The sequence below is a fragment of the Rhinopithecus roxellana genome, chromosome 6 (genome assembly GCF_007565055.1).
Source record: "Rhinopithecus roxellana isolate Shanxi Qingling chromosome 6, ASM756505v1, whole genome shotgun sequence".
Classification (NCBI taxonomy): domain Eukaryota; kingdom Metazoa; phylum Chordata; class Mammalia; order Primates; family Cercopithecidae; genus Rhinopithecus; species Rhinopithecus roxellana.
In genome coordinates, this window is record NC_044554.1 from 64,419,294 (window position 1) to 64,444,015 (window position 24,722).

A 24,722-nucleotide genomic window follows, 5' to 3' on the forward strand; every position below is an offset into this window, starting at 1 on the left:
AATACCTGAAACAAGGTAATTTATAAAGAAAAGAGGTTTAATCAGCTCACGGTTCTGTGGGCTGTACAGGCTTCTGCTTCTAGGGAGGCCTTAGGAAACTTAACAATCATGGTGGAAGGTAAAGGGGAAGCAGACACATCTTCACATGGCCAGTAGGAGAGAGAGAGAGGAGGGGGAGGTGCTACACACTTTGAAACAACCAAATCTCGTGAGAACTATCAAAAGAACAGCAAGGGGGATGTTCATTCCCATGATTCGGTCACCTCCTACCAGGCCCCTTCTCCAACACTGGGGATTACAATTTGATACGAGATTTGGGTGGGGACACAGAACCAAACCATTTCGGTAATTAAGTAGATTAGTGGTATTTAGAACAGTGGTGCCTAGCTGGATGCAGTGGCACATGCCTGTAGTCCCGTCTGGGCGATGTAGCAAGACCCTCTCTCTTAAAAGGAAAAAAAAGACAGTGACACTTAAATAGCACTTTTAACTGTTGGCTGTTTTATTGCCATCCTTCTCATTATTATACTTGTAAGGTGATTGTAATAATGGTTTAAATATATAGATTAACATTATTCATTTTAAGTTTTTTTCCCTATTCAGATGACCTGTGTAGAAAAAGCAGGAACAGATGAGAAAATGCTTATGAAGGTTTTTCGCTGTTTGGGAAGTTGGTTTAACTTGGGAGTTTTGGACAGTAACTTCATGGCTAACAATAAATTACTAGCACTCCTTTTTGAGGTTTTGGTAAGTAATGACTATTTATCAAAGTATTTCTGCCAGTCACTTCGTAACTAACCTGCTGGGACATAACAGTTTTTTCAAATTTTTGCACAGTAACTGGAAGGCATGTATTAAGAACACAGCAATATTCCTTGCTACCAGGTACCGAATTAGAAGTATCAGTTTTAATACTCAAAATAGGATATAGTTATGTTTAAGAAGAAAACAATCTTATATGCTGATACGTAATTTACATATTAAAATTCAAATAACCATTGGTATCTTTTTCCTCGTTTTAAAAATATAAAATTATGTATTTCAATAATGGTCATTGAATCCTAGACATTTCCATGATATATGTGCATCACAAGTTTAGGAAAAAACAGAACAGAAAGAATTAAAAATTATGTTTAGTGCACCCAGAGACAATTATAGATGAAGATACTATCTTTGTAGTTGAGATTAGTTAAACATCATTGTATGTGCAAAATGGATTTGGGTTTTTGAGATTAGTAGAGTAAGTACTAATGTATTTTTATATACTTGTGTGTTTCTTCTTTAAGCTTTGAAAGTAGCAGTGCCTAGTAATATAGTCTTGGTAGATAGGAGGTAGGGAGTCATTAGAATACGATTACATTTTAGAACAAGAAACATAACATTATCTCAAGCATAAATATTATTGAAGGGGTGTTTGGAGACGTGAAAAACTGTCTTTTTCTGCTGGAGGGTTTCCTTCAATGAAGATGTATTAGTATGGAAGCTGCATGTATTCTGAATGTATGCAGATGCACTGTTACTTAGAAGATAGTACCATGATGCTAGATTGATGCCACTGTCAATTAAAGAAAAGAAAGACATTCTTCAAGGAGACATTTCACTTGTCAGTGGTAGTGTATTTCTGCTGTCATTTTTGCATCAGAAGCTAAGTCTCAGGAAAATTAGGATGCCAGTCATTGTTTTGCTTGCCATTGTCTGTCTTCATGTATGTTGGTATCCTTCCTCAATAATGATAATATTTATTACCACCTCAACAAATAGTATGAAGAGTAATCACTGTAAATAAAGTCATGTCCCACTTTTGTTTAAAAAATTTACATGTGATTGATTACATATAAATGGAGGACAGTCTAGAATATACTTCAAACTTAACAGTGGTAATTTCTGGGAATTGGGATTGGAGTAAGGAAGCAGTTAAGTAGTATGCCAGGATTATATTATCTCCTCTACGGATCCAGTGTCAGGACCCCTCTGTCACTGGTAAGAGTGTTATCTAGGGTCAGGGTAAAATGTATTCTCATTTTTACGTTCATTCAGTGGTTTAAAATCATGCTACTTTTTTTCTTTTTGGGGGAGTGTCACAGGGAGTTAGGGTGTCTCTCTGTTGTGCAGACTGGAGTGGCTCCATTGGCATGATCGTAGCTCACTGTAGTCTCAAACTCCTGGCTTCAAGCAATCTTCCTGCCTCAGCCTCCCAAGTAGCTGGGATATAGGCATGTGCCACCATGCCTGGCTAGTTTTTAATTTTTTTTAGAGACAGGGTCTCTCTTTGTTGCCCAGGCTAGTCTCGAACTGGCCTCAAGCGATTCTTCCACCTCAGCCTCCCAAAAATACTGAGATTACAGATGTGAGCCACCACACCTGGCCCATGTCACATTTTAATTTGCTTTATGTTTGGACCACAACTTTCTTGTACAACTTTCCCTCAATAGCTTTTTTAAAAAAACTTAAAAATTAAAATACTTGATATATACAAAAGAATAAGTATGAACACTTACTATTTATTTATTTATTTTTGAGACAGAGTCTCGATCTGTCGCCCAGGCTGGAGTGCAGTGGCGCAATCTCAGCTCACGGCAACTTTTGCCCTCTGGGTTCAAATGATTCTCCTGCCTCAGCCTCCTGAGTAGCTGGGACTACAGGTGTGTGCCACCATGCCTGGCTGATTTTTTGTATTTTTAGTAGAGACAGAGTTTCACCGTGTTAGCCAGGATGGTCTCGATCTCCTGACGTTGTGATCTGCCCACCTCGGCCTCCCAAAGTGCTGGGATTATAGGTGTGTGCCACCGTGCCCAGCTCGAACACTTACCTTTTAATAACTTGGTAATATAATGAGAATCTTTGAACCCACTATTCAATCTAAGAATAACCTAATGAATAATTTGCATCTTTGTGCTCTCCCAAACCTGCTTGTATAGCTTTTTGTCCCACTGGAGATTTTAAATATCCTTTTAAAAAAATTATTCAAGGAAGACTAATATGCCCTTACTAAGTGCATTTAACCTCTCAACTGTACTCTCTTCACTAGAAACCCTGGAGGATTCCCTTCTTGGCCCTTTTGGTCTGTTCTGATTTGCATCAGTTCTTTAGATCTACTCCCCGCCATCTTGGGACTTGTCTTTACTGTGCTTTCTGGATTAGGTTAGCTGTTTCTTTCAAACCCCCTCAGATAACATCTTCAGGAAACATATAATGGAAAGTAAACTTGGAATTTTTGCATGACTGAGAACTATTTTTATTTTGCTTTCAATCTTGATTGATGGCTCAGCTTGTTATAAAGTTGTAGGTTGAATATTATTTTCCTTCAAAAGTTCAGAGGCCTTGTTCTCCTTTACTAGTGTGCATCATTGTTAATGAAATGTTGGAGAACTCTGATTTCTGCTCATTACTATTACCTCCTTCTCTCTTCCCCAGAAATTTTACAGACCTTTGTTTAACTTTGGTATTCTGAAATTTCACAGTGATGTGTTTAGGTATGTGTCTTTGATACTTGTTGAGCCCTTTCATTTTAGGCAGTGCTTGAATATCAGAAAAAGGATTGAAAAGATTTTCACACACTAGAATAGGGTAGGGAACACATGGCATTCCATTTGGACCTTTGTTTAACTTTGGTATTCTGAAATTTCACAATGATGTGTTTAGGTATGTGTCTTTGATACTTGTTGAGCCCTTTCATTTTAGGTAGCACTTGAAATCAGAAAAAGGATGGAAAAGATTTTCACACACTAGAATAGGGTAGGAAACACATGGCATTCCATTTAGAGGGGCTGGTGTGAACAAGAACATGGAGATTACAAATGATATGACCATGACTTAGGGACAGAAAGACTGATTTGCTTGACATATAAGGAAACAGAAATAGGATTGGGAAGATTGATGGATGTTTTCTCATGGAAGCCTATGACTTGACTGTTACAGTACATGTTCAGAAAGAGGCTGTAATTGAAAGAAAGAAAGAGGCTCTAATTGTTTTCCTATTACACTTATCCATCACTGTCCTCAAAGAATTGGTTCCAGGACCACCCACTACCCCGCCCCTCTGTGCACAGTTTCCAAAATATACAGATGCCCTAGTCCCTTATATAAAATGGTGCAGTATTTGCATATAACCTCCCCACCTCTTCCCATATACTCTAAATAACCTCTAAATTACTTATAATACCTAATACAATATAAATGCTATGTAAATAGTTGTTATAGGGTAATTTTTAAATTTGTGTTTTTCATTGTATTATTATTTGCTTATATTTTGAATATTTTCTATCGATGCTTGGTTGAACCCTAGGGTATGCAGGGCCAACTGTAGATCACTCCTTAGTGATCATACTTCTTGCTTCCCTATTCCTGCTACCTCCCCAGCAACAGGATAAGACCTCATCTAACCTACATGAAGCTGCTTCAGACTGTGTATGCTCAGCTCTCTATGCCATTGAGAATGTGGAGACTAACTTGCCATTAGCTATGCAACTTTTTCAGGGAGTGCTGACGTTGGAGACTGCCTATCATATGGCTGTGGCACGTGAAGATTTAGACAAGTGAGTAATTGTTTAAGTCTGGAGCCCTGGGTTTACCTACAGTCTGGTCATTCTTTTAAGTCACTTTTTATTATTCATCTGTCTTTTGTGATTCTCGGTGATTCTGTAAATGTACAGATAGTTGCTTCCTAAAGACACTCTACTATGCTCCTCTAAACCGAGAGTGGCAAATTGGATGCAGGGTTTGTAGAATTACCATAGAAATGGTAAGGCTTTAAAAATTAGAGACAAATTTTAAAATATCAAGTGTGATTTGATGGGAATTTTTATTCAAATGTTTTAATAATTGAGAATTTGAACTGACAAATCACATGTGTAGGAGTGTATGATCTAGGTAAAGGTGTCTGTCATGGGGATTGTGATACAACATAGTAAATAATCACTAGATGTCTCTTAGACTGAGGAACCTTTTATTTATTTGATTAACTGTGCCTGTATATACTTATAATATCCAGATTTCTGACTCGTTGTTCTCATTCGCCTGTCTTCTACAGAGTTCTGAATTACTGCCGTATTTTCACTGAACTATGTGAAACTTTTCTTGAAAAAATTGTTTGTACTCCAGGCCAAGGTCTTGGGGACCTCCGAACTCTGGAGCTGCTTCTTATCTGTGCAGGACATCCTCAATATGAGGTAGTGTTTATGCTATTCTAAGGCCATTATTCTCCAAGTTGTGTGCTGCATATTATCTATATTTCATTACCTTATGCCCAGCTTTTTATTGTTGAGAAATTATAGTCTTGTTTTTAATTAATGTGATTTCCTCTGTTTTGGAATTTTAAAAAAATTATATTTGGGTTTTTGCGTTGTGTCCATCTCTGTTTTCTTACCTGGTTGGCTAGGCTGACTGTCGTAGACCCCTCAAGGAACTCGTTAGAAAGCAAGCCTTTCCAGTGAACCCCTTGTCTATCTTGACTTATTCTCTAGAGCTTTACAGCTAAAAAACACCAAATTCTAACTATACCTCCACAAGTCTTAACATCCCCAATTTTTCTCCAAATGATGGATGAGAATGACAAAGGGATGGAAAAGACTTAAGGGTCTCTGTCATTCAGAATCCTTGACACCCTACCTACCGAGGTTTGCTAGATTTTTTAAAATCTCATTTATTTGAGAAGTTTTATAGTATAAGAAATGAGAAAGGGTCGGCCTTGGTGGCTTACGCGTGTAATCCTAGCACTTTGGGAGGTCAAGGCAGGCAGATCACCTGAGGTCAGGAGTTTGAGACCAGCCTGGCCAACATGGTGAAACCCTGTCTCCACTAAAAATACAAAAATTAGTCGGGTGAGGTGGCTCATACCTATAATATCTCAGCTACTTGGGAGGCTGAGGCAGGAGAATTGCTTGAACCGGGAGATAGAGGTTGCAGTGAGCCGAGATCAGGCCACTGTACTCCAGCCTGGGCGACAAGAGCAAAACTCTATCTCAAAAAAAGAAAAAAGTGAGAAAGAAGTGCTCCCAAGTTGGGCACTGTTTTAAATAGCTCTGTTTTGGATCCTTGATGGGAAAAGGATGGTAGGGACCCTCTTACTGTGCCTTAGGCACAGTGGTCCTGTGACTCTCGACCCGTTTTCTGTTATCACATGCAAGACAAGGTTTATTTGTTTTACATAATGTCATGAGGATACCTAGATTTGAGTGGAACCCAAAACATTTCTGGGAAAATGTAACCCCACATAGTTATCACTCCTTTAAACAGTGCCATGTGGAAAAGAGGCTATGAGTAAAATCCCAGGCCTTTTCTCCCTTTCTGTCACATTCAAGAAAACAGGTGAATAAAAGTGACATGAAGCTGAATCAGTTATGTTCAGGAGTTACAGATGATTTTGAATCTCAAATATTCAATGAAGTGATTTCAGAAGTTTCAGAAAAATACTTTTAAAAAGACTTCTGGCCAGGCGCGGTGGCTCACGCCTGTCAGCACCTTGGGAGGCCGAGGCAGGCAGATCATAAGGTCAGCAGTTTGAGGCCAGCCTGACCGACATGGTGAAACCCCGTCTCTACTAAAAATACAAAAATTAGCTGGGCATTACAGGAGGCTGAGGCAGGAGAATCACTTGAACCCAGGAGGTGGAGGTTGCAGTGAGCTGGGCATTACAGGAGGCTGAGGCAGGAGAATCACTTGAACCCAGGAGGTGGAGGTTGCAGTGAGCCAAGATCGCGCCACTGTACTCCAGCCTGGGCGACGGAGCAAGACTCCATCTCAAAATAAATAAATAAATAAATAAATAAATAAATAAATAAATAAATAAATAAATAAAAAGACTTCTGGCTGGGCATAGTGGTTCATACCTCTAATGAGGTTCATACCTCTAACACTTTTGGCGGCTGAGGTGGGAGGGTTGCTTGGACCCAGGAGTTCGAGACCAGCCTGGGCAACATTGGAAGACCTTGTCTCTACAGAAAATTTTAAAAATTAGCTAGGTGTGCTGGCGCACACCTGTCATCCCAGCTATTCAGGAGGTTGAATGGGAGGATCGCTTGAGCCCAGGAGTTCGAGGCTGTAGTGAGCCATGATTACACTACTGCACTCCAGCCTAGGTGGCAGAGCAAGACCCTGTCTCTGCAGAAAAATTTTTAAAATTAGCCAGACATGGTGGCAAGTGCCTGTAGTCCTCCTAGCTACTCAGGAGGCTGTGTGGAAGAATCACTTGAGCCCAGAAGTTCAAGGCTGCAGTGAGCTATGATTGTGCCCCACTGCACGCCAGCCTAGGTGACCCTGTCTCTAAAGAAAATATATATATCTTTTGAGACAGGGTCTCACTCTGTTGCCCAGGCTGGAATGCTGTGGTACGATCACAGCTCACTGTAGCCTCAGCCTCCTGGGCTCAGGTGATCCTCCAACCTCAACCTCCTGAGTAGCTGAGAATACAGGCATGCGCCACCTACATGCCTGGCTAATTTTTGTATTTTTTGTAGAGATGGTGTTTTGCACCTGGCTGAAATTTGTTTTAAGTAAAATAAAATTGGACACGGTGGCTCATGCCTGTAGTCCCAGCACTTTGGGAGACCTAGGTGGGCATGCGCCACCTACATGCCTGGCTAATTTTGTATTTTTTGTAGAGATGGTGTTTTGCACCTGGCTGAAATTTGTTTTAAGTAAAATAAAATTGGACACGGTGGCTCATGCCTGTAGTCCCAGCACTTTGGGAGACCTAGGTGGGAGGATTAGTTGAGGGCAGGAATTCAAAACCATCCTGGGCAAGATGGCGAGACCCTGTTTCTACTTAAAAAAAAAAAAAATTAGCTGAGCTTGGTGGTGTGTACCTGTAGTCCCAGCTACTTGGGAGGCTGAGGCAGGAGGATCGCTTGAGCCCAGGAGTTAGAGGCAGCAGTGAGATGTGCTCATGCCACTGCACTCTAGCTGGGGCAACAGAATGAAACTCTGTCTCTAAAAAATAAATAAAAATAAAGACTTCCGCGTCTGTTACCGTTTTCTCTAAATTCAAAATTCAGTGTACTTTTGGAGGAATTACCTCAGGACTAAATGGAATGTAAAGCCAGTCATTCTAAATGGAGATTTGGGCCTAACATGGGAAGACAATTTGGGGAGATAATAGTAAATCTGCTAGAGAAAAGGTGACTTCTTAACTGACTCCACTCATATTATTTAAAAATATATCTTTCTTCCTGTATGGTCGTGGTGATAATAAAATGTCTTCTTATTCTATTCCTTTCCCATTCAAATAAATCATCTCTTTTAACCTAACAGGTAGTAGAAATTTCATTTAACTTTTGGTACCGATTGGGGGAGCATTTGTACAAAACTAATGATGAAGTTATTCATGGCATCTTCAAAGCTTACATTCAGAGGCTGCTTCACGCCTTGGCTCGACACTGCCAGCTGGAACCAGACCATGTAAGTTCCCTTCTCTACCTCTTCAAATCTTAATTTCTTCCTCTTGTCAGTGCCAACTTGAAAAGGAACTGAGAAGATAGATAATAAACCTGGCTGGGTACCCTGGCTCATGTCTGTAGTCCCAGCACTTTGGGAGGCCAAGGTGGATGGATTGCTAGAGGCCAGGAGTTCAAGACCAGCCCGGGCAACATAGAGAGACCCCTGTCTCTACAAAAAGAAATTTAAAAAAATTAGCCAGGCTTAGTGGCACACGCCTGCAGTCCTAGCTACTCAGGAGGCTGAGGTGGGAGGATTGGCAGGTTTTGTCACTCTACAGCTTATACTGAAGAAGTCAGTACCAGTATAATCTGTTAGGCCTGTTTAGGAAAAAACAAACAAAAAACACTCCAGCTAAACCAGTAATTCTTTTCCTAGGAATTTATCTTAAATCTGCAGAAGAAAAAACAGCTATTTTGTATACAAAATGTTATCTATAAAAGTAAAAATTATAAACCCATATACAGCAGTATAATAAGAGTTATATGAATTATATAAGAAGAGTTAGGATTTAGCAACTTGATGGAGCAATTAAAAGGTAGTGAAATGATGGTATGGTAAGAGAAAAATCAGAATGTAAAATTTTGTACTCCTTTTTTTTTTTGAGATGGAGTCTTGCTCTGTCGCCCAGGCTGGAGTACAGTGGCGCCATCTCGGCTCACTGTAAACTCTACCTCCCAGGTTCACGCCATTCTCCTGTCTCAGCCTCTTGAGTAGCTGGGACTACAGGCGCCCGCCACCACGCCCGGCTTTTTTGTATATTTAGTAGAGACGGAGTTTCACCATGTTAGCCAGGATGGTCTCAATCTCCTGACCTTGTGATCCACCCACCACGGCCTCCCAAAGTGCTGGGATTACAGGCGTAAGCCACCACGCCCAACCAAAATTTTGACTCTTGTTAATAGTAGAAAATAAGTGGTTAGATGAAAACTAATACAAAAGTGAAATATTTGTGTGTATGATTTTGCCCCACGAACATACACATTTTAAAAATCTTATTTATACTCATTTTATAGTTTAAAAGAATATAGAAATCTATTTGCTTAGAAAAAAATACTAGAAATATTATTAGTTTATTAGAAAACTCTTCAAACATCATGCTTAATCTCTTCAAATTTTGCCACATTTATTTCATCCTGTTGGTTGGTTGAATCCGTTCTTTAATCCAGGACCTGCAGTAAGTTTTATTGCTTACAATTTAAATCCCACGTGCTATCTCTTAATTTTAATGTTAGTATTTTGTTGGAGTCATGGTATTTTGTATCTCCACACAACCTTAGTCATGATTTAGTCTAATGGTTTTCAGACTGCACCCACCACACGGAGGCCGAAGTGGGTGGATCACTTGAGGGCAGGGGTTTGAGACCAGCCTGGCCAACATGGCAAAACCCCGTCTCTACTAAAAATAGAAAAATTAGCCGGGCATGGTGCCGGGTGTCTGTAATCCCAGCTACACAGGAGACTGAGGCAGGAGAATCACTTGAACCCAGGAGGTGGAGGTTGCAGTAAGCCGAGATTGTGCCACTGCACTCCAGCCTGGGCAATAGAGCCAGACTCAGTCTCAAAAAAATAAAATAAAGTGATGACTCCTGTCTTCAGCTACATTTTATTTGGAAGCCTGATTTATAAAGCAGGGCCCCTTTGGTTTAAATGGCTTTGTGCTTGATCCCTTTTGTGCCTTTGCTGATTCTGTGGCACCATTTCCCTTGCGGGTAATTTCTTACATGTGTAAGTGTATAGTGCTTTATAATTTGTATAGTGCTTTATAATGTTAGCCATTATCTCATCTGAGATAGCCATCATTTCCTCCTCATTCCTTGACCTTAATTTCTTCATCTTAAAGCAAGGAGGTTGAACTAGATTAGCAGTTCTCGATAGTACTAAGGGCTTTTCCCAGGTATTTGGGCCCAAGATTCTCATACATGCCTTTAACCATCTTATAATTGCTAACTCTTTGTTTACTTACAGAAGTGTGTCAGAATAGAAAAGATACAGAAGTGTTTGTAATAGGAAACCATGGAATATAAATGATGTTTAAATTTTTTAATGACAGATTTCAAATGCACAGCAAACATGAAATAATGTCATAGAGAACATCTGTATACCTACCACCTAAATTCCACTATTCATATTTTACTATGCTAGTTTTATATATCTGTCCACCTACATGAATTTTTTTTTTAAGTTAAAAATTCTGGGCTGGGCATGATGGCTCACATCTGTAATCCCAGCACTTTGGAAGGCCCAGGTGGGAGGATCACTTGAACCTGGGAGTTTGAGACCAGCCTGGGCAATATAGTGAGACCTTATCTCTACAGAAAATTTTAAAAATTAATTGAGGCCAGGCGTATGGCTCATGCCTGTAATCCCAGTACTTTGGGAGGCAAGGCAGTCAGATTGCTTGAGCTCAGGAGTTCGAGACCAGCCTGGGCAACATGGCAAAACCCCAACTCTACAAAAAATATAAAAATTAGCCAGGCGTGGTGGTACATACCTATAGTCCCAGCTGCTCAGGGGCTGAGGTGGGAGGATTGCTTGAGCCCAGGAGGTCAAGGCTGCAGGCAGCCAAGATCAAGTCACTGCACTCCAGCCTGGGCGACAGAGCAAGGCCTTGTCTCAAAAATGAAAATAAAATTATATTTTCTATGTGAAGTTATTGTGACAGTGGTTGATTTTGGTAGATCTTGAAACATAAATCTTCAGAGGTTTGTTTGGCACTAAAGAGCTGACCTTCTCTAGATAGGCTTATCAGTTAATTTACTACTTCTTCCAGGTCACTTCTCACTCTCACCAAGCCACATTTTTCCAACAACAGAACAAGCTGTAGCTTAGAAATACAAAACACAGCCGGGCACGCTGGCTCATGGTGGCTAACACTTTGGGAGGCCGACGTGGGCAGCTTACTTGAGGTCAGGACATCAAGACCAGCCTGGCCAACATGGTGAAACCCTGTCTCTACTAAAAATAGAAAAATTAGCCAGGTGTTGTGGCGTGTGCCTGTAATTCCAGTTACCTGGGAGGCTGAGGCAGGAGAAACACTGGAACCTGGGAGGTGGAGGTTGTAGTGAGCAGAGATCGCACCACTGCACTCCAGACTAGGCGACAGAGTGAGGCGCCGTCTCAAAAAAATAAAAATAAAATGCAAAACACACACACAGACCAAATAGTTTCTCATGGTAAAGGCAGAGAATAGGTTGTGTTGACTTGGTATACCTCACAGTTTGGGAAACCCTCCATCTAAAATAAAATACCCTCATGATTTAGGCAACTTCTGTTCATTGAAACTTGACTGCTTAATGGTTTTTTTCATCTTGATTTTATAGAGGTCATTGAAAGCCGAAGTGAGTTTAAAACAAATGTTATCTGATTTGAAATTTTAGGAGGGGGTTCCTGAGGAGACTGATGACTTCGGGGAGTTTCGGATGAGGGTATCAGACCTGGTAAAGGACTTGATTTTCTTGATAGGGTCTATGGAGTGTTTTGCTCAGGTAAGCCTATTTGGAGATTGTTTCCAGTTTTACTAGTCGCCTTAATTGTGTTCACTTCTGTGTCTTCTGTGAATGTTCCATCTTATTTCTTCAATCTTAGTGGCTGAATGAGATAATAGATATGCAAGTGCCTAGCACACTGCCTGGCATATAGTAGCTATGCTTATTTAACATTTTACAAGTCAGTTGCAGTTTATGGATGATTTGGTTATGGTTTACTCTCTCTGCTTGCAATGATTGCTGTTCCACTTGTACAGCTGGAATAGAAGATCATAGATAAGCACTAAAGCCTCTAGGATACTTACAGGGAATTTGGACCTAGCCAGGAACAATAGGCAAGTGTTTCTGCTTTAGTAATTACGTACCAACTCCTCGTAACTCTTTTAGTTATTTGGCATTATCTTTGTCCACACTTATGGTTAGATTCCTGTGCAGTTTCATCCCAGAGGTGACTGTGCTAGAGTAGAAGATTCATAGTCCAGAGGTTTTCCTGACAATCAGTGAGTAACATTTTACCTCATAAGGTTACAGTCATCATCATTCCATATCACTTAACATTAGTATAATTTCAGGCGGTTTTCATATTGCTGGATTATACTCTAATGAGCTCTGAAATACTACTTTGGAAGCTTTATCACGGCAATACTGAAGTAACCTAAATTTTTTTTTTTTTTTTTTTTTGGTAACTCAGTCATTTTTTGTATATTTGGGAGTCATACAATCTAAAAAATGTTAATAACATTATAACTATTTTCATTATATTAAGCAAAGCATGCTTATTGACCCATCTGTGAAGAGTTGGGGATTCTTAGAAAGCCACTTAAATGAGATCCCTGGATCTTAGACAGATGACCTCTGCTCAGATATTTCAGCTCTTCTCTCTTTAGCCCTGTGGCTTTGAGAAAGCCTTTGATCTTCTCAATCCTTAGACTTAATTTACAAATTTATGTAAATTATCAATGCTGTTCAAGATACAGTCTGTAGAACACCAACCCCATGAGATGTTTTTTGCCAAAAAAAGTTATATCATTAATTAAAATTAGGAAATGGTGTAAATAGTATATTAAAGGCTCTGTGAAGTTGTATAACAAGAAAGCTGTTTAATTTTGCCTTCCCTAGCAGTGTCTGTTATTTGACTGTAAAATATTAGTTAGTCACGTTCTGTAGGTGGATATAATCTGGGAAATTCTGGACCAGAACATCTCAGAGTATTCTGCTAGGTGTACCTTTTTTAAAAAAATAAATTCTGCTTGGATACAGTATTGTGATAGGTGCTTCTAAACAGCTGCTTTTTAGGAATTCAGTCAGTACTACCAGTGCTGATGCAGACAAGTAGTTAAAACAATAGAAATGTAAAGCCAATACGTATGTAGAGGATTTGCATTGTATCTCTATTTTAAGTGTGTTTATGTATTTATCAGTTATTATCAGGAAAAGACACTCATGTACTGTGTTTTGTTTTTCTCATAGTAGTCGTTTTCTGGGGGCAGATGATAATTTTGATAAACTCTTGAGAGTCTAAATGGGTTTATTTCAAATATTAAAATAGTTATTCCTAGTTAGTAATGATGTAAAAAAATGAAAATAATATTCTCATCTGGCTTGAGAGATAATTAGATTTAGAAACAAGGAGCAGGATTTACTTTAACTGGATTTTTTGTTTTGTTTGTTTTGGCATTCTGTTTTCCTTTTAATGGATCCATAATCCACCTCTTCTTCTCTAGTTATATTCTACTCTGAAAGAAGGCAACCCACCCTGGGAGGTGACAGAAGCGGTTCTCTTTATCATGGCTGCTATAGCAAAGAGTGTTGATCCGTGAGTGTCTCATAAGTCTTTTGCTGGGAACTCTAAATATCAAGAGGAAGGAAAATTACACTATTTTTTTTCCTTATATGGTATATACCTGAGACTTTTAGAACTTCTTCTGTTGTGCTGTCTAGTCTTCTGACTTCTAGTGTTTAGTCCAGGGTCGCCTGAATTGCTGATACCATGTTTTAACAACATTTCCTAGAGTTGAAATTATTTTATTCTTGATGCTAGGAATAGAATGCTGATTTATTTTTCCAACTGAGGCTCCCTTGTGAAAGTTGGTATGGTAAAGAATTTGTTAGACTGTTTAATTGTTGGTATTTGCTTAAAAGCAATTGAATAGACACTAATTTGGGTTTTCTGCTTTTGTGACCTTGGGTAAGTTATCCTTACAAAATTAATTACATTGTTTTGAGTTTCAGAGAGGCAAGGCCTAGGCACCTTTTCACCTAAAAGAGCCAGATCTAAAGGGCAGTTACCGTTTTTGTTATTGCCATTAAAAAATTTCAAATTATTCAAATTTTACTTCTAATTGCATAGACATTCTATTTATGGTATGAAACCCTGGAGACAGAATTTACTTTGTGCCTTGAGTATATAAATCAATGTTAATATCTGCCACGCTGAATTGTGACGTGATACCTGCCGTCAAGCTCTATATTCAGTCTTGATTGGAGAGATGGTTAAGGCAGATATTTATAAAAAGCACAGTGCTTCTTTCTTAGCTGCCTTTCAGGGCCTCGTCAATGAGATATTGTTTCTAATCCAGTAAATATTCAAGGAGTTTGAATAGGTTTATTTTTCTCTATTAAGAAGTCCTGGTCCTTAATTATATACCACACTATTTACTCTTAAACCCATTTTGGTGTCATTTTGAAGCTTATTAAAATAAGTCTGTGACAAGTCTGAAGCTTATTAAAATCATTAATATTCTAACTAATATGTCTTGGTTTGAAAAATGATGCCTAGATAGTCTTCATTAATTGATTTAGTGTCCCTAGGAAACATAAGGCATAAATGAGAGATTCAATATATTTTTTTGTTTATCTGCATTTCAAGCCAACTGCATGATTATAATTTCTTAGTGCATATAAAAGGACTTAATAGTCTAGCTTATCAGCAGAGGGTGGTCTTGCTCTAATCCAGGATATTATTTACATTTTAAACATCTTTCATTTCTGGATTAAGTTCTGCCACTTTGGGGGCATCCTCCACTCTACTCAAAAGGCGTTTAGCCAGTATGTTTTGTCGGGGGCAGAGGGAGAAGGAAAGGGAACAGATAAACTCATGGAGCTGTGGAAAATGTTTGGTTAACTTTAATTTTCCCTCATGTTCCAAATCGGGGCAACTTAATCTATTCCTGCAGCTTGTTTTCTTGTTCTTTCAGTTAGTGAACTGGCTACCCATACTTACCTGTTCTTAAAGTTTCCAATATCCAGGTGTAAGAAATCTTTGGAGAATAACAACAAAGAGTGGTCTATCAGAATTATTCATTCATCTGTTTAGCCATTCAGCAATATTTATTGAGTGCCCACTATGTGCCAGGCACTGTTCTAGGTGCTGCAGCTATAGGACGAAATAAAATAGATTCTTTAAAAGAAGACATTCATCCACAGTAAATGTCTGCCTCTCCACCTTGATGTGTCTTTAGACACTTTACTGGCATTCAGAATATTAAGGAGCCAGTATGCTTTTCCTGAAACAATATCTTTCATTTCTATCTTTTCCTCTTTTTTGAGGATTTGAAAATCTTTCATAACAAATACCAAGTACTTTTATTTTAATAGTTATTTAGAAAGAAGCTCTTTAGTAATGCTGTGTGTCATCACAGCCTGTTATTTGGCCAGAATAAAACCTCTGAAATCAGTAACTGTGAGTACTTACCACCTATACTCAGGGAGAACAATCCAACACTTGTGGAAGTCCTAGAAGGAGTTGTCCGCCTCCCAGAGACTGTACATACGGCTGTGCGATACACCAGCATTGAATTGGTTGGAGAGATGAGTGAAGTCGTTGATCGAAATCCTCAGTTCCTTGGTATGCGTAATCTCTCTCCTCTGCCACTTCTTAACTTGTCATTTTTCTGATTTTTCTTCTCATCTCTTACTTTTGCTTGAGTTTTCCTTTCTGTTTTTTTAACACGAGAGTGTTTATAGAAACTGAGAGTAAACAATATGTTGTAAGTTAGTGCTTAGTTGATGTAACACTTATAATCTGATCTAGGAGAAAGACCTTTGAAAGATTAGATCTACAGATAGGGAAACACTGAACAGTTTGCTTCTAGTACTCTGTTTAAGCATGAACATTTCTGTCTCTGTTAGTCTTTGGCATATGCTAATCAGACTCTCTTATAGTTTTAACATACTAGAAGCTACTAAAGGACCAAAGCAAAGGAGGTAATTTTTCACTTGTAATACATGCTTCATTTAAAAACCAAGAATTATTATTCAAAACTAAATAACTGCAAATTAAAATGAAGACTGTTGTAAAGCCTCTGGCTGTCCTTATTGACTTGAAAAAATAACTAAAAATCATAAGTAACAACTTTAGAATTGAAGGTAAAGTTAGAAATCATTTATTCTAACCTCCTCATTTTACAGACAAGGAAACTGAGGCCCAAAGAGACGAAATAATTTATCCAGGGTAATATATATCAAGCCCTGACATTTAAGAGGGATACATTCTGAGAATTTTAGGAATGCCAAATTTTGTGATTAGTATTAAATCATTCAGTTTGATGTGTTTCCTATGTATATCTTTATTATTGCCTTTTTACTTGATTTTATTTTATGTATCTGTTTTTAGTGACTGAAACACATGCTCAAAAGAGTGAATGTGTTCTTTGTTTCTATACACTGAGCTGCTTTCTAAGTTCAACGTACTGTTTCTTTTTGTTTGTTTTTGTTTCTTTTTTTGTTTTGAGATGGAGTCTCGCTGTGTTGCCTAGGCTGGAATGCAGTGGCCCGATCTCGGCTCGCTGCAACCTCCACCTCCCAGGTTCAAGTGATTCTCTTGCCTCAGCCTCCCAAGTAGCTGGGATTACAAGTGCGTGCCACCATGCCTGCTAATTTTTGTATTTTTAGCGGTGACGGGGTTTCACTATATTGACCAGGCTGATCTCAAACTCCTGACCACAAGTAATCTGCCCGCCTCAGCCTCCCAAAGTGCTAGGATTACAGGCGTGAGCCACCACACCTGGCCCAGCATACTATTTCTAAGTGATTTCAAAATGACTGTTTTTTAGTTCTTAGATTTCTGCACTTTATCTGGCTCAATATTTGGCTTTCTTTTCTGAACCATTTTTCCACCAAGGAACAGTAGATTTTTTTGTTTGTTTTAATACTTCAGTTAATGTCCAGAAAGCAGCAAATCTAGGTTGACTTGCAGACTCTTATCAAAAGATGTATCATTCAGTGCCACCTTGCAGTATCTCATTCAGATTTGTGCCTCAGCAGTAGACAGATTGCTCTATGTTCATACTCCGAATAGTCAAAACTAGAAATACCCAATTTGGGAGTCACAGAAGTCTACATTATTAGAGTTGCTTGGGCTAGCTTCTAGATTCTAGGTCTTTTGATTCCTAGACTAAACAGGGTGAGGTTTTGGTTTTGGTTTTTTCTTTTTGGTGAAGGTAGGCAGATTGTGCTGAGTTTGGGCATTGTATTGATCATTAGACTAGAAATGGATATAATGATTTTAAATGGGCTTTAAGACATTATTCTTGGTCAGGCACGGTGGCTCATGCCTATAATCCCAGCACTTTGGGAGGCTGAGGCTAGAGGATCATCTGAGTTCAGGAGTTTGAGACCAACCTGGCCAATAGGCGAAACCCTGTCTCTACTCAAAATACAAGAAAATTAGCCGGGCTTGGTGGCGCATGCCTGTAATCCCAGCTAGTCAGGAGGCTGAGGCAGGGAGAATTGCTTGAACCCAGGAGCAGGAGGTTGCAGTGAGCCAAGACTGCGCCACTGCACTCCAGCCTGGGTGACTGAGCGAGACTCAATCTCAAAAAGAAAAAAAAAGGAAAAAAAAAGATGTTATTCTTTTGATTCTTTCCACTTTTTCACAGTTTGCTACAAGGTCAGTATAAAGTACTCACAATGACCTTTAACAATATATGGTTTTTTGCTCAGGCGTAGTGGCTCTCAGTGGTAATCCTAGCACTTTGGGAGACTGAGGCAGGCGAATCACTTGAGGCCAGGAGTTTGAGACCAGCCTGGCCAACGTGGTGAAACAATCATCTCTACTAAAAATACAAAAATTAGCCGGGCTTGACACATGCCGATAGTCCCAGCTACTCAGGAGGCTGAGGCAGGATAATTGCTTGAACCGGCGAGATGGAGGTTGCAGTGAGCTGAGATCGCACCACTGTACTCCAGCCTGTGGGACAGACTGAGGCTCTGTCCCCCAAAATAATATATGGCTTTTCTAAGGTTTTTTTCCCTATAGAAAAACATTCTGATTTTTATAAAAGAAGGTAAAAAGATGAGTAGAATTAGCTCTATAGAAATTCAACTTTATAATAAACTTTCTTGGAACACTTATATTTGGCAAAATTAAAACATAGTGAATTAATTCATCTAGAAGTGCTAAAGATTCATCTGCCTATTTTTAAGGCCTTTTGTAACTAGAGAGAAGTATAAAAATTTCAGCTTTAGACAGCTATCCTTGTCCTGATTCATATAGGCTGTTTTACCAAGTAATTCATCTCTCGGTGTAATTGTAACTCCCTGAGCTTTTGCATTCTTTCTTACATCACCATATTCTTAATACCTGGATTGCCATATATGCTCTTAAGTCAGTGGTTTACAGACTGCTCTGTGAATCCCTGGGAGTTACGTTGACTGCCGTGAGGGAAGAAATGGAAGATGAAATAGCTGGGGCTCAGGGCCTGCTGATAATATGTAAGTGAGATCAGCTCCATTTTTATGTGTTTTATTTATTGTGGTTCTGAACACATTTCACTTTTTAAAAGGGTTCTTTTGCTTTGAAAAAAGAAAAGCAAGTATACCTCTGTTCTAACAAACTAGAAATTTTCCTTTAGTTTCAGATATGTAATCTCTGCTTGGCTTTTCTTCTTAGACCCTGTGTTGGGCTATTTGATGAAAGGCCTGTGTGAAAAGCCCCTGGCTTCTGCTGCAGCCAAAGCCATTCATAACATTTGCTCTGTCTGCCGAGATCACATGGCTCAGCACTTTAATGGACTCCTGGAGATTGCCCGTTCCCTTGATTCCTTCCTGTTGTCTCCAGAAGCTGCTGTGGGCTTGCTAAAAGGTATTTACTTGATGTTAACCACTAATAGTCACCTCAAACCACTACTTGGGGTAATCTTACATTTGTAATATCCCAGTTTTTCAGTTGCAGTGGGCTTAGTGATAAGAATTTATGAGATGGGGAAGGTGGCTTTTCCACTAGAGGGGATAGTGTTGACTATATGTACATGCATTCTTTTCTTGGACTATCTTAAGGTGATATAATTAATTAATACTACTTGTAGTATGTATAGCACAGACCTAGATTTGGGTAGAGACAACATATTCAAACTAAACATGGCTGCTTTTTAAGTTGGAAGAATAAAAAGGGAGAGCAAAGAGGCATTGCCATACCAAAGAGGTAAGTGGGAGTTGAAAGGTAGTATACGTGGATCAGTGCCATGAGTAGAAGTCAGGGGTGCTGGTCTCTTAGCAGCCTTTAACCATTACTGATCAGCTCAGTGATTCTCTATCCAGAGCAGCCATTGTCATGAGGCTCAGATTTAATAGAAGAAATAGAGCTATTAAGGCTAGGGGAAAAGACTTAGAACAGCCTTTAAGCATGGTGGCTATTTTTAAATATTTGGAAGATGGTCTTATAAAAGAAGGATCATATTTATTTTATGAGTAGTCACTTGTCAGCCATTTATAGGGAAGCATATACTGGCTCTAGGAAGAAAACACTTTCTAACCATACTTTCTGAACACAGATTGGAGTGCCCTGTAAGGTAATGAAATTCTTATCACTGGTAAATTAGAGAGGATTGAGGTATATTAAGGGATTGGGTAAAATAACCTGTGTAGTATCTTCTAAGCCTCTCTGACTTGTTAAACAATTAGCCTTGGCAAGAGTAGATGGCCTTATTTGTGAATTCTGTCCTTTGTCATTCATATGACCAGATTCCTTACCAGCTAGTGTGACTGTGCTTTTTTATATCAGATTTTCTTTTTGTACCTTGGGTTTTTGTTGTTTCCCTTCATAGGCACAGATAAATCAGAGTCAAATATTCGTGTCATTTTCTAATGGAATTTAACCTTGATATTGAAGTGATGTCTTACCTATAGTGCAATGTGGCCTCCCAAATTTCAGTGGTATCTAATAGATGTGGAAAATGGTTTTCAATTTTATTTATTTATTCATTTTAGAGACAGGGTCTTGCTTGTTGCCAGGCTGGGATGCAGTGGCAGATCATAGCTCACTATAACTTTGAACCCCTAGACTCAAGTGATCCTCCTCTCTCAGCTTCCCAAGTGGCAAGGACTACAGGTGCACACCACTATGCTCAGCTAATCTTTTAAATTTTTAATAGAGACAGGGTCTTGCTATATAGCCCAGGCTGGTCTTGAACTCCTGGCTTCAAGTGATCCTCCCGCCTTGACCCCCCAAAGTGCTGAGATGCCTGGCTGAAAACTTTTTAAAGTAACATACTTTTCTATAGGAATTAATTAAAAGGAAAATCATGCTGAAATTAGGCTTTTCCCTCCTAGTTTTAAAGAAAAGTCGCAGAGCTTGCAGTGAGCCAAGATCATGCCACTGCACTCAAGCCTGGGCAACAGAGCAAGACTCCATCTCAAAAAAAAAAAAAAAGAAAAGAAAAGAATGTCTAACTCATTTATGGCTTATAGATGGCCAGGAAGATTCACTCTGGTTTTTTATTCAAATTTGAAGGTATAGGGATAAATTACTGTTCTGTTGAATGAAACTTAGGGGAAAAAAAATTATATTCAAGGTGTCTCTTGACCTAGAAGGGACCTAGGCTAATATGTAATCCTTTGGATTTGGGGAAGGTGTTTCAGCAGTTGGTGGGGATAGAATGGGGATTGCAGCAAGAGGGAGGCTGAGTAGGAACGGTCTGGACCGTCTGTCTCCACTTGAACCTAACTCCCTCTGTTGTTTTTTGTTTTAAGGAGTTCTAAGTCAAGATTTATTTAGGAGGGAAAAAGAAGGGGGTAGGAGGCTTTTGTAACTTTTTTTCTTTTTGAAAAAGAAAGGCAAATTTAACTGTTACTTCGCTGTTCAAGTCACTTATTTCATAAAGAAACTGAAGCCCAGAGAAAATGTCTCTTATAACCTCACAGAGAGTGTTATGGTGTAAGAGTGAAATCTCTAATTTCAGCCCATTCTTCTAAAAGCATTATGTCAGAATTTCTCTTATGATAAGAATTGCCGGAAGTACTTATCAAAAATAAAGACTCTCTTTGACCCACTAAATCAGCATCTCTGGGAAGTCTGAGAAACATTACACTATGGTTATACATTTTAAAATAGCTTTGCCCTTGGCTTTGTGAAGGAGATTCTAAAAGTCTTTGACAAATATTAACTTTAGTTGTGTTAGTCAGTCTTAGCCTTCTGAGCCAAATAAAGAAAAAACAACTGTAAATAACAAAGTGTTACAATTTTAAAAAACAATGCTGATCTTTTTGAAAGAATGGAACCAAACCAGTTTGCTTTTTCTGTTCATTGATACGATGTAGACCGGTTGAGTTACCTCAATTCAGCATTTATTTTTCATTTGTATCTTCCTTTGTTTTTCAGGGACAGCACTTGTCCTAGCCCGATTACCTTTGGATAAGATTACTGAATGTCTTAGTGAACTATGTTCTGTTCAGGTTATGGCATTGAAAAAGGTAAGTCCAATTAAGGAAGGTGTGAAACAAATATAAAGTGTTTACATGTTAAAAATGAAAAGACAAAATTACTTATTAACAGATCTTTTATCTACCTAGAAAACCCAAGAAAATGCACTAAGAATTTATTAAAATTAATAATGCTATCAAAGTAACTGCATACAAGAAATAAGTATTTCAGAATTAATAGAGTCTCACTATATCAGTGTTAACGCAAAAACCAAATTTTATAAAATGTTTTAAAGAGGTTTGTCCTGAGTCAGTATGAGTGACCACAGCCCAGGAAAACCCAGTCTTGAGGAGTTCTGGGAAAGTGTGCTTGAGGTGGTGGGATTGTGGTTTGGTTTTATACATTTCAGGGATGCAGGAGTTACAGGCAAATACATAAATCAAAATACAGAAGGTATACATTGGTTTGGTCTAAAAAGATGGGCTGTCTTGAAGTGGGGGCTTACAAGTCATAAGTGGATTCAGAGATTCTTTAATCTGCAGTTGGTTAAAGGAACAAAAAGCTTGGGGCTAGCAGAAAGGAATGTTTAAGTTAAGGGTGCTATGTCAGAGTCAACCATAACTTTGACAGTTTAATAAAGATTGATGGGCTATAGATGTGACTTAACTCTTGCCTTGTGTGGCCTCAGATCTTGTTTGTAATTTAGTATCTTATTGCCACAAGGAGTCTTTGATCAGCCGGGCGTGGTGGCTCATGCCTGTAATCCCAGCACTTTGGAGGCTGAGGCAGGTGGATCATTTGAGGTCAGGAGTTGAAGATAAGCCTGACCAACATGGTGAAACCCTGGTCTCTACTAAAAATACAAAAAGTTAGCCAGGTGTGGTAATGCACACTTGTAATCTCAGCTACTCTGGAGGCTGAGGCAGGAGAATCACTTGAACCTGGGAGGTGGAAGTTGCAGTGAACCGAAATCGTGCCATTGTACTCCAACCTGGGTGGCAGAGCAAGAATCCATCTCAAATAAAAAAGGTCTTTGATCAGTCTTATGATCTCCATTTAACATTAATGCTGGCCACTTGTACCTAAACTCCAAAAGATAGGGAGTGTAACAAAAACCTATCTGACCTCCCTTCCCATCATGGCTGAGAGCTCCATTTTTAAAGTTTCTCTGGAGTCTCCATGGTAACAGGAAGGGCCTTTTCAGTTGGTGGGAGACTTAGGATTTTATTTTTAGGTTACACTGGTAATCATCAGTTAGAAAATGTAATGGGAAAATAATTCATTCAAGTTAGCAATCAATGTCAGAACCTACCATGTTTCCTTAAAAGATATTTTAAAGATGTCAACTCTTCTCCAGTTATAGTTATAGTACAACAATTGTAGACATACCAGTGAGATTTTTAGAACTTGATAAAATAATTCTGTAGTTCATCTCTGATTTACTTATGGGAGTATCTAAGAAATTTTAGGAAAGAAGAGTAAGAGACAATTTGCTTAAAATGTATTACAAAGCTATAATAAATTTAAAGCTTTATAATATAAAGCTAAATATATAATCTTTTACGTACTGTATAACATATATACAATCTATTATATAATATAATAATAAGTAAAGTAAATGGGAAAAAAATCAAATGATACTATTTTCTATTCCTCAGTGATCAGACAGTAAAATGTCGTAATATGTAGCTTTGGCCAGGATGCAATAAGATGGAGGAAAGTAGTTTGACAGTTTAAATTAAAATTTGCACCATTTGAGTAACTTTTAGGACTTTATATACTTTTAGGACTTTATTATAAGGAAATAAGCAGAGACTGAGACAAAAGTTGATGTATGTTGCAGTGTTGGCTGTAGATTTGTACATGTGACAATTGGGTGTTAATGTCCTTTTGTCTCTTCAGCTGTTGTCTCAAGAGCCCAGCAATGGCATATCCTCAGATCCCACAGTGTTCTTAGATCGCCTTGCAGTGATATTTAGGTAAGAAGGGAGACACTGGATGCCTTACTTGGGTTAAAGGCTCAAATGAAACCATTGTGTATTGAAGTAAGCAAGTATTTTTTTCTCATACTTCCAAGTATCTCCCTGTGGTTTGGAGACTAATTAAACCAGCTGTTACCTGAAGTTCTGGGGCAAAGGCAAATTCTAAGAATTCATTCCTGGTAGATCTTTATGTTAAAATACTCTTTAAAAGTGGATGGCTAGGTGCGATGGCTCATACCTGTAATCCCAGCACTTGGGAGGCCAAAGCAGAGATTGCTTGAGCTTAGGAGTTCGAGACCAGCTGGGCAGCATGGCAAAATCCTGTCTCTACCAAAAATATAAAAATTAGCTGAGTATGGTGGCATGGGCCTGTGGTCCCAGCTACTTGGGAGGCTGAGGTTCCGGGAGGATCACTTGAGCCTGGGAAGCAGAAGTCGCAGTGAGCTGAGATTGTGCCACTGCACTGCAGCCTGGATGACAGAGTGAGAACCCCATCTCAAAAAAAAGAAAAAAAAAAAAGACTCTAAAAATGGAATTATTTTGGTCTCCAGTTCTGTGGACACCAAAAGACCAAACTTTCACATATATCATCATTCCACATGCATCAGAATCACCCGGGCTTATCAAAACACAGATTGCTAGGTCCCATCCCCTCAGTGTCTGATTCATTGGATCTTGGGTAGGACCTGAAAATTTGCATTTCTGATAATTCCCAGGTGATGCTGATGATTCTGCTTGCTATTCCAGAGACCATACTTTCAGAACATCTCTCTCTATATAGTGTATGGGTACAAAAATATAATGAAGTTTCTTCAGTGATCAGGGGAAATTAATGCATCTTTGAAGTCAAGAGGAGGAGCCTAATGATTAAAAAGGCATTTGAGTGACAGTTTTCAAAGGGTGATTCTTACTGAGTAACATAATTTATAATTTGTGGGATCAGTGTATAACTGGAATGTTATAGTAATCATTGCATAGAAGCCTATGTGGGATAAATATTTAAAAAGGTGATGTGTTACTAGTTATTGTCAACAGATACCTTTCTCTGAGTTGGTGCAATGTTCTCCTTTTATAATTAGGAGAGCCCTATTAACATGCCATTCGGAGAACCTATTAACAGTAACCCTTATTTCACAGTAAATGAAAGAAAATCTGCAATAGATGTAAATACTTGAATTAAAG

General features: G+C 38.8%; 1 protein-coding gene across 5 annotated transcripts in view; it reads left to right on the forward strand.

Moving 5' to 3' along the window:
• Positions 1-24,722, forward strand: part of TNPO3 (transportin 3) — a 103,370-nt gene that overhangs the window by 51,988 nt on the left and 26,660 nt on the right. For all 5 annotated transcript variants that reach the window (XM_010378756.2, XM_030933270.1, XM_030933271.1 and 2 more), the window contains 10 exons: positions 604-747; positions 4,360-4,535; positions 5,030-5,168; positions 8,248-8,394; positions 11,811-11,918; positions 13,643-13,734; positions 15,626-15,765; positions 18,811-19,002; positions 21,517-21,608; positions 23,461-23,537. In XM_010378756.2, coding sequence (XP_010377058.1) covers positions 604-747; positions 4,360-4,535; positions 5,030-5,168; positions 8,248-8,394; positions 11,811-11,918; positions 13,643-13,734; positions 15,626-15,765; positions 18,811-19,002; positions 21,517-21,608; positions 23,461-23,537 — 1,307 coding nt within the window. The remainder of the gene's footprint in view (positions 1-603; positions 748-4,359; positions 4,536-5,029; positions 5,169-8,247; positions 8,395-11,810; positions 11,919-13,642; positions 13,735-15,625; positions 15,766-18,810; positions 19,003-21,516; positions 21,609-23,460; positions 23,538-24,722) is intronic.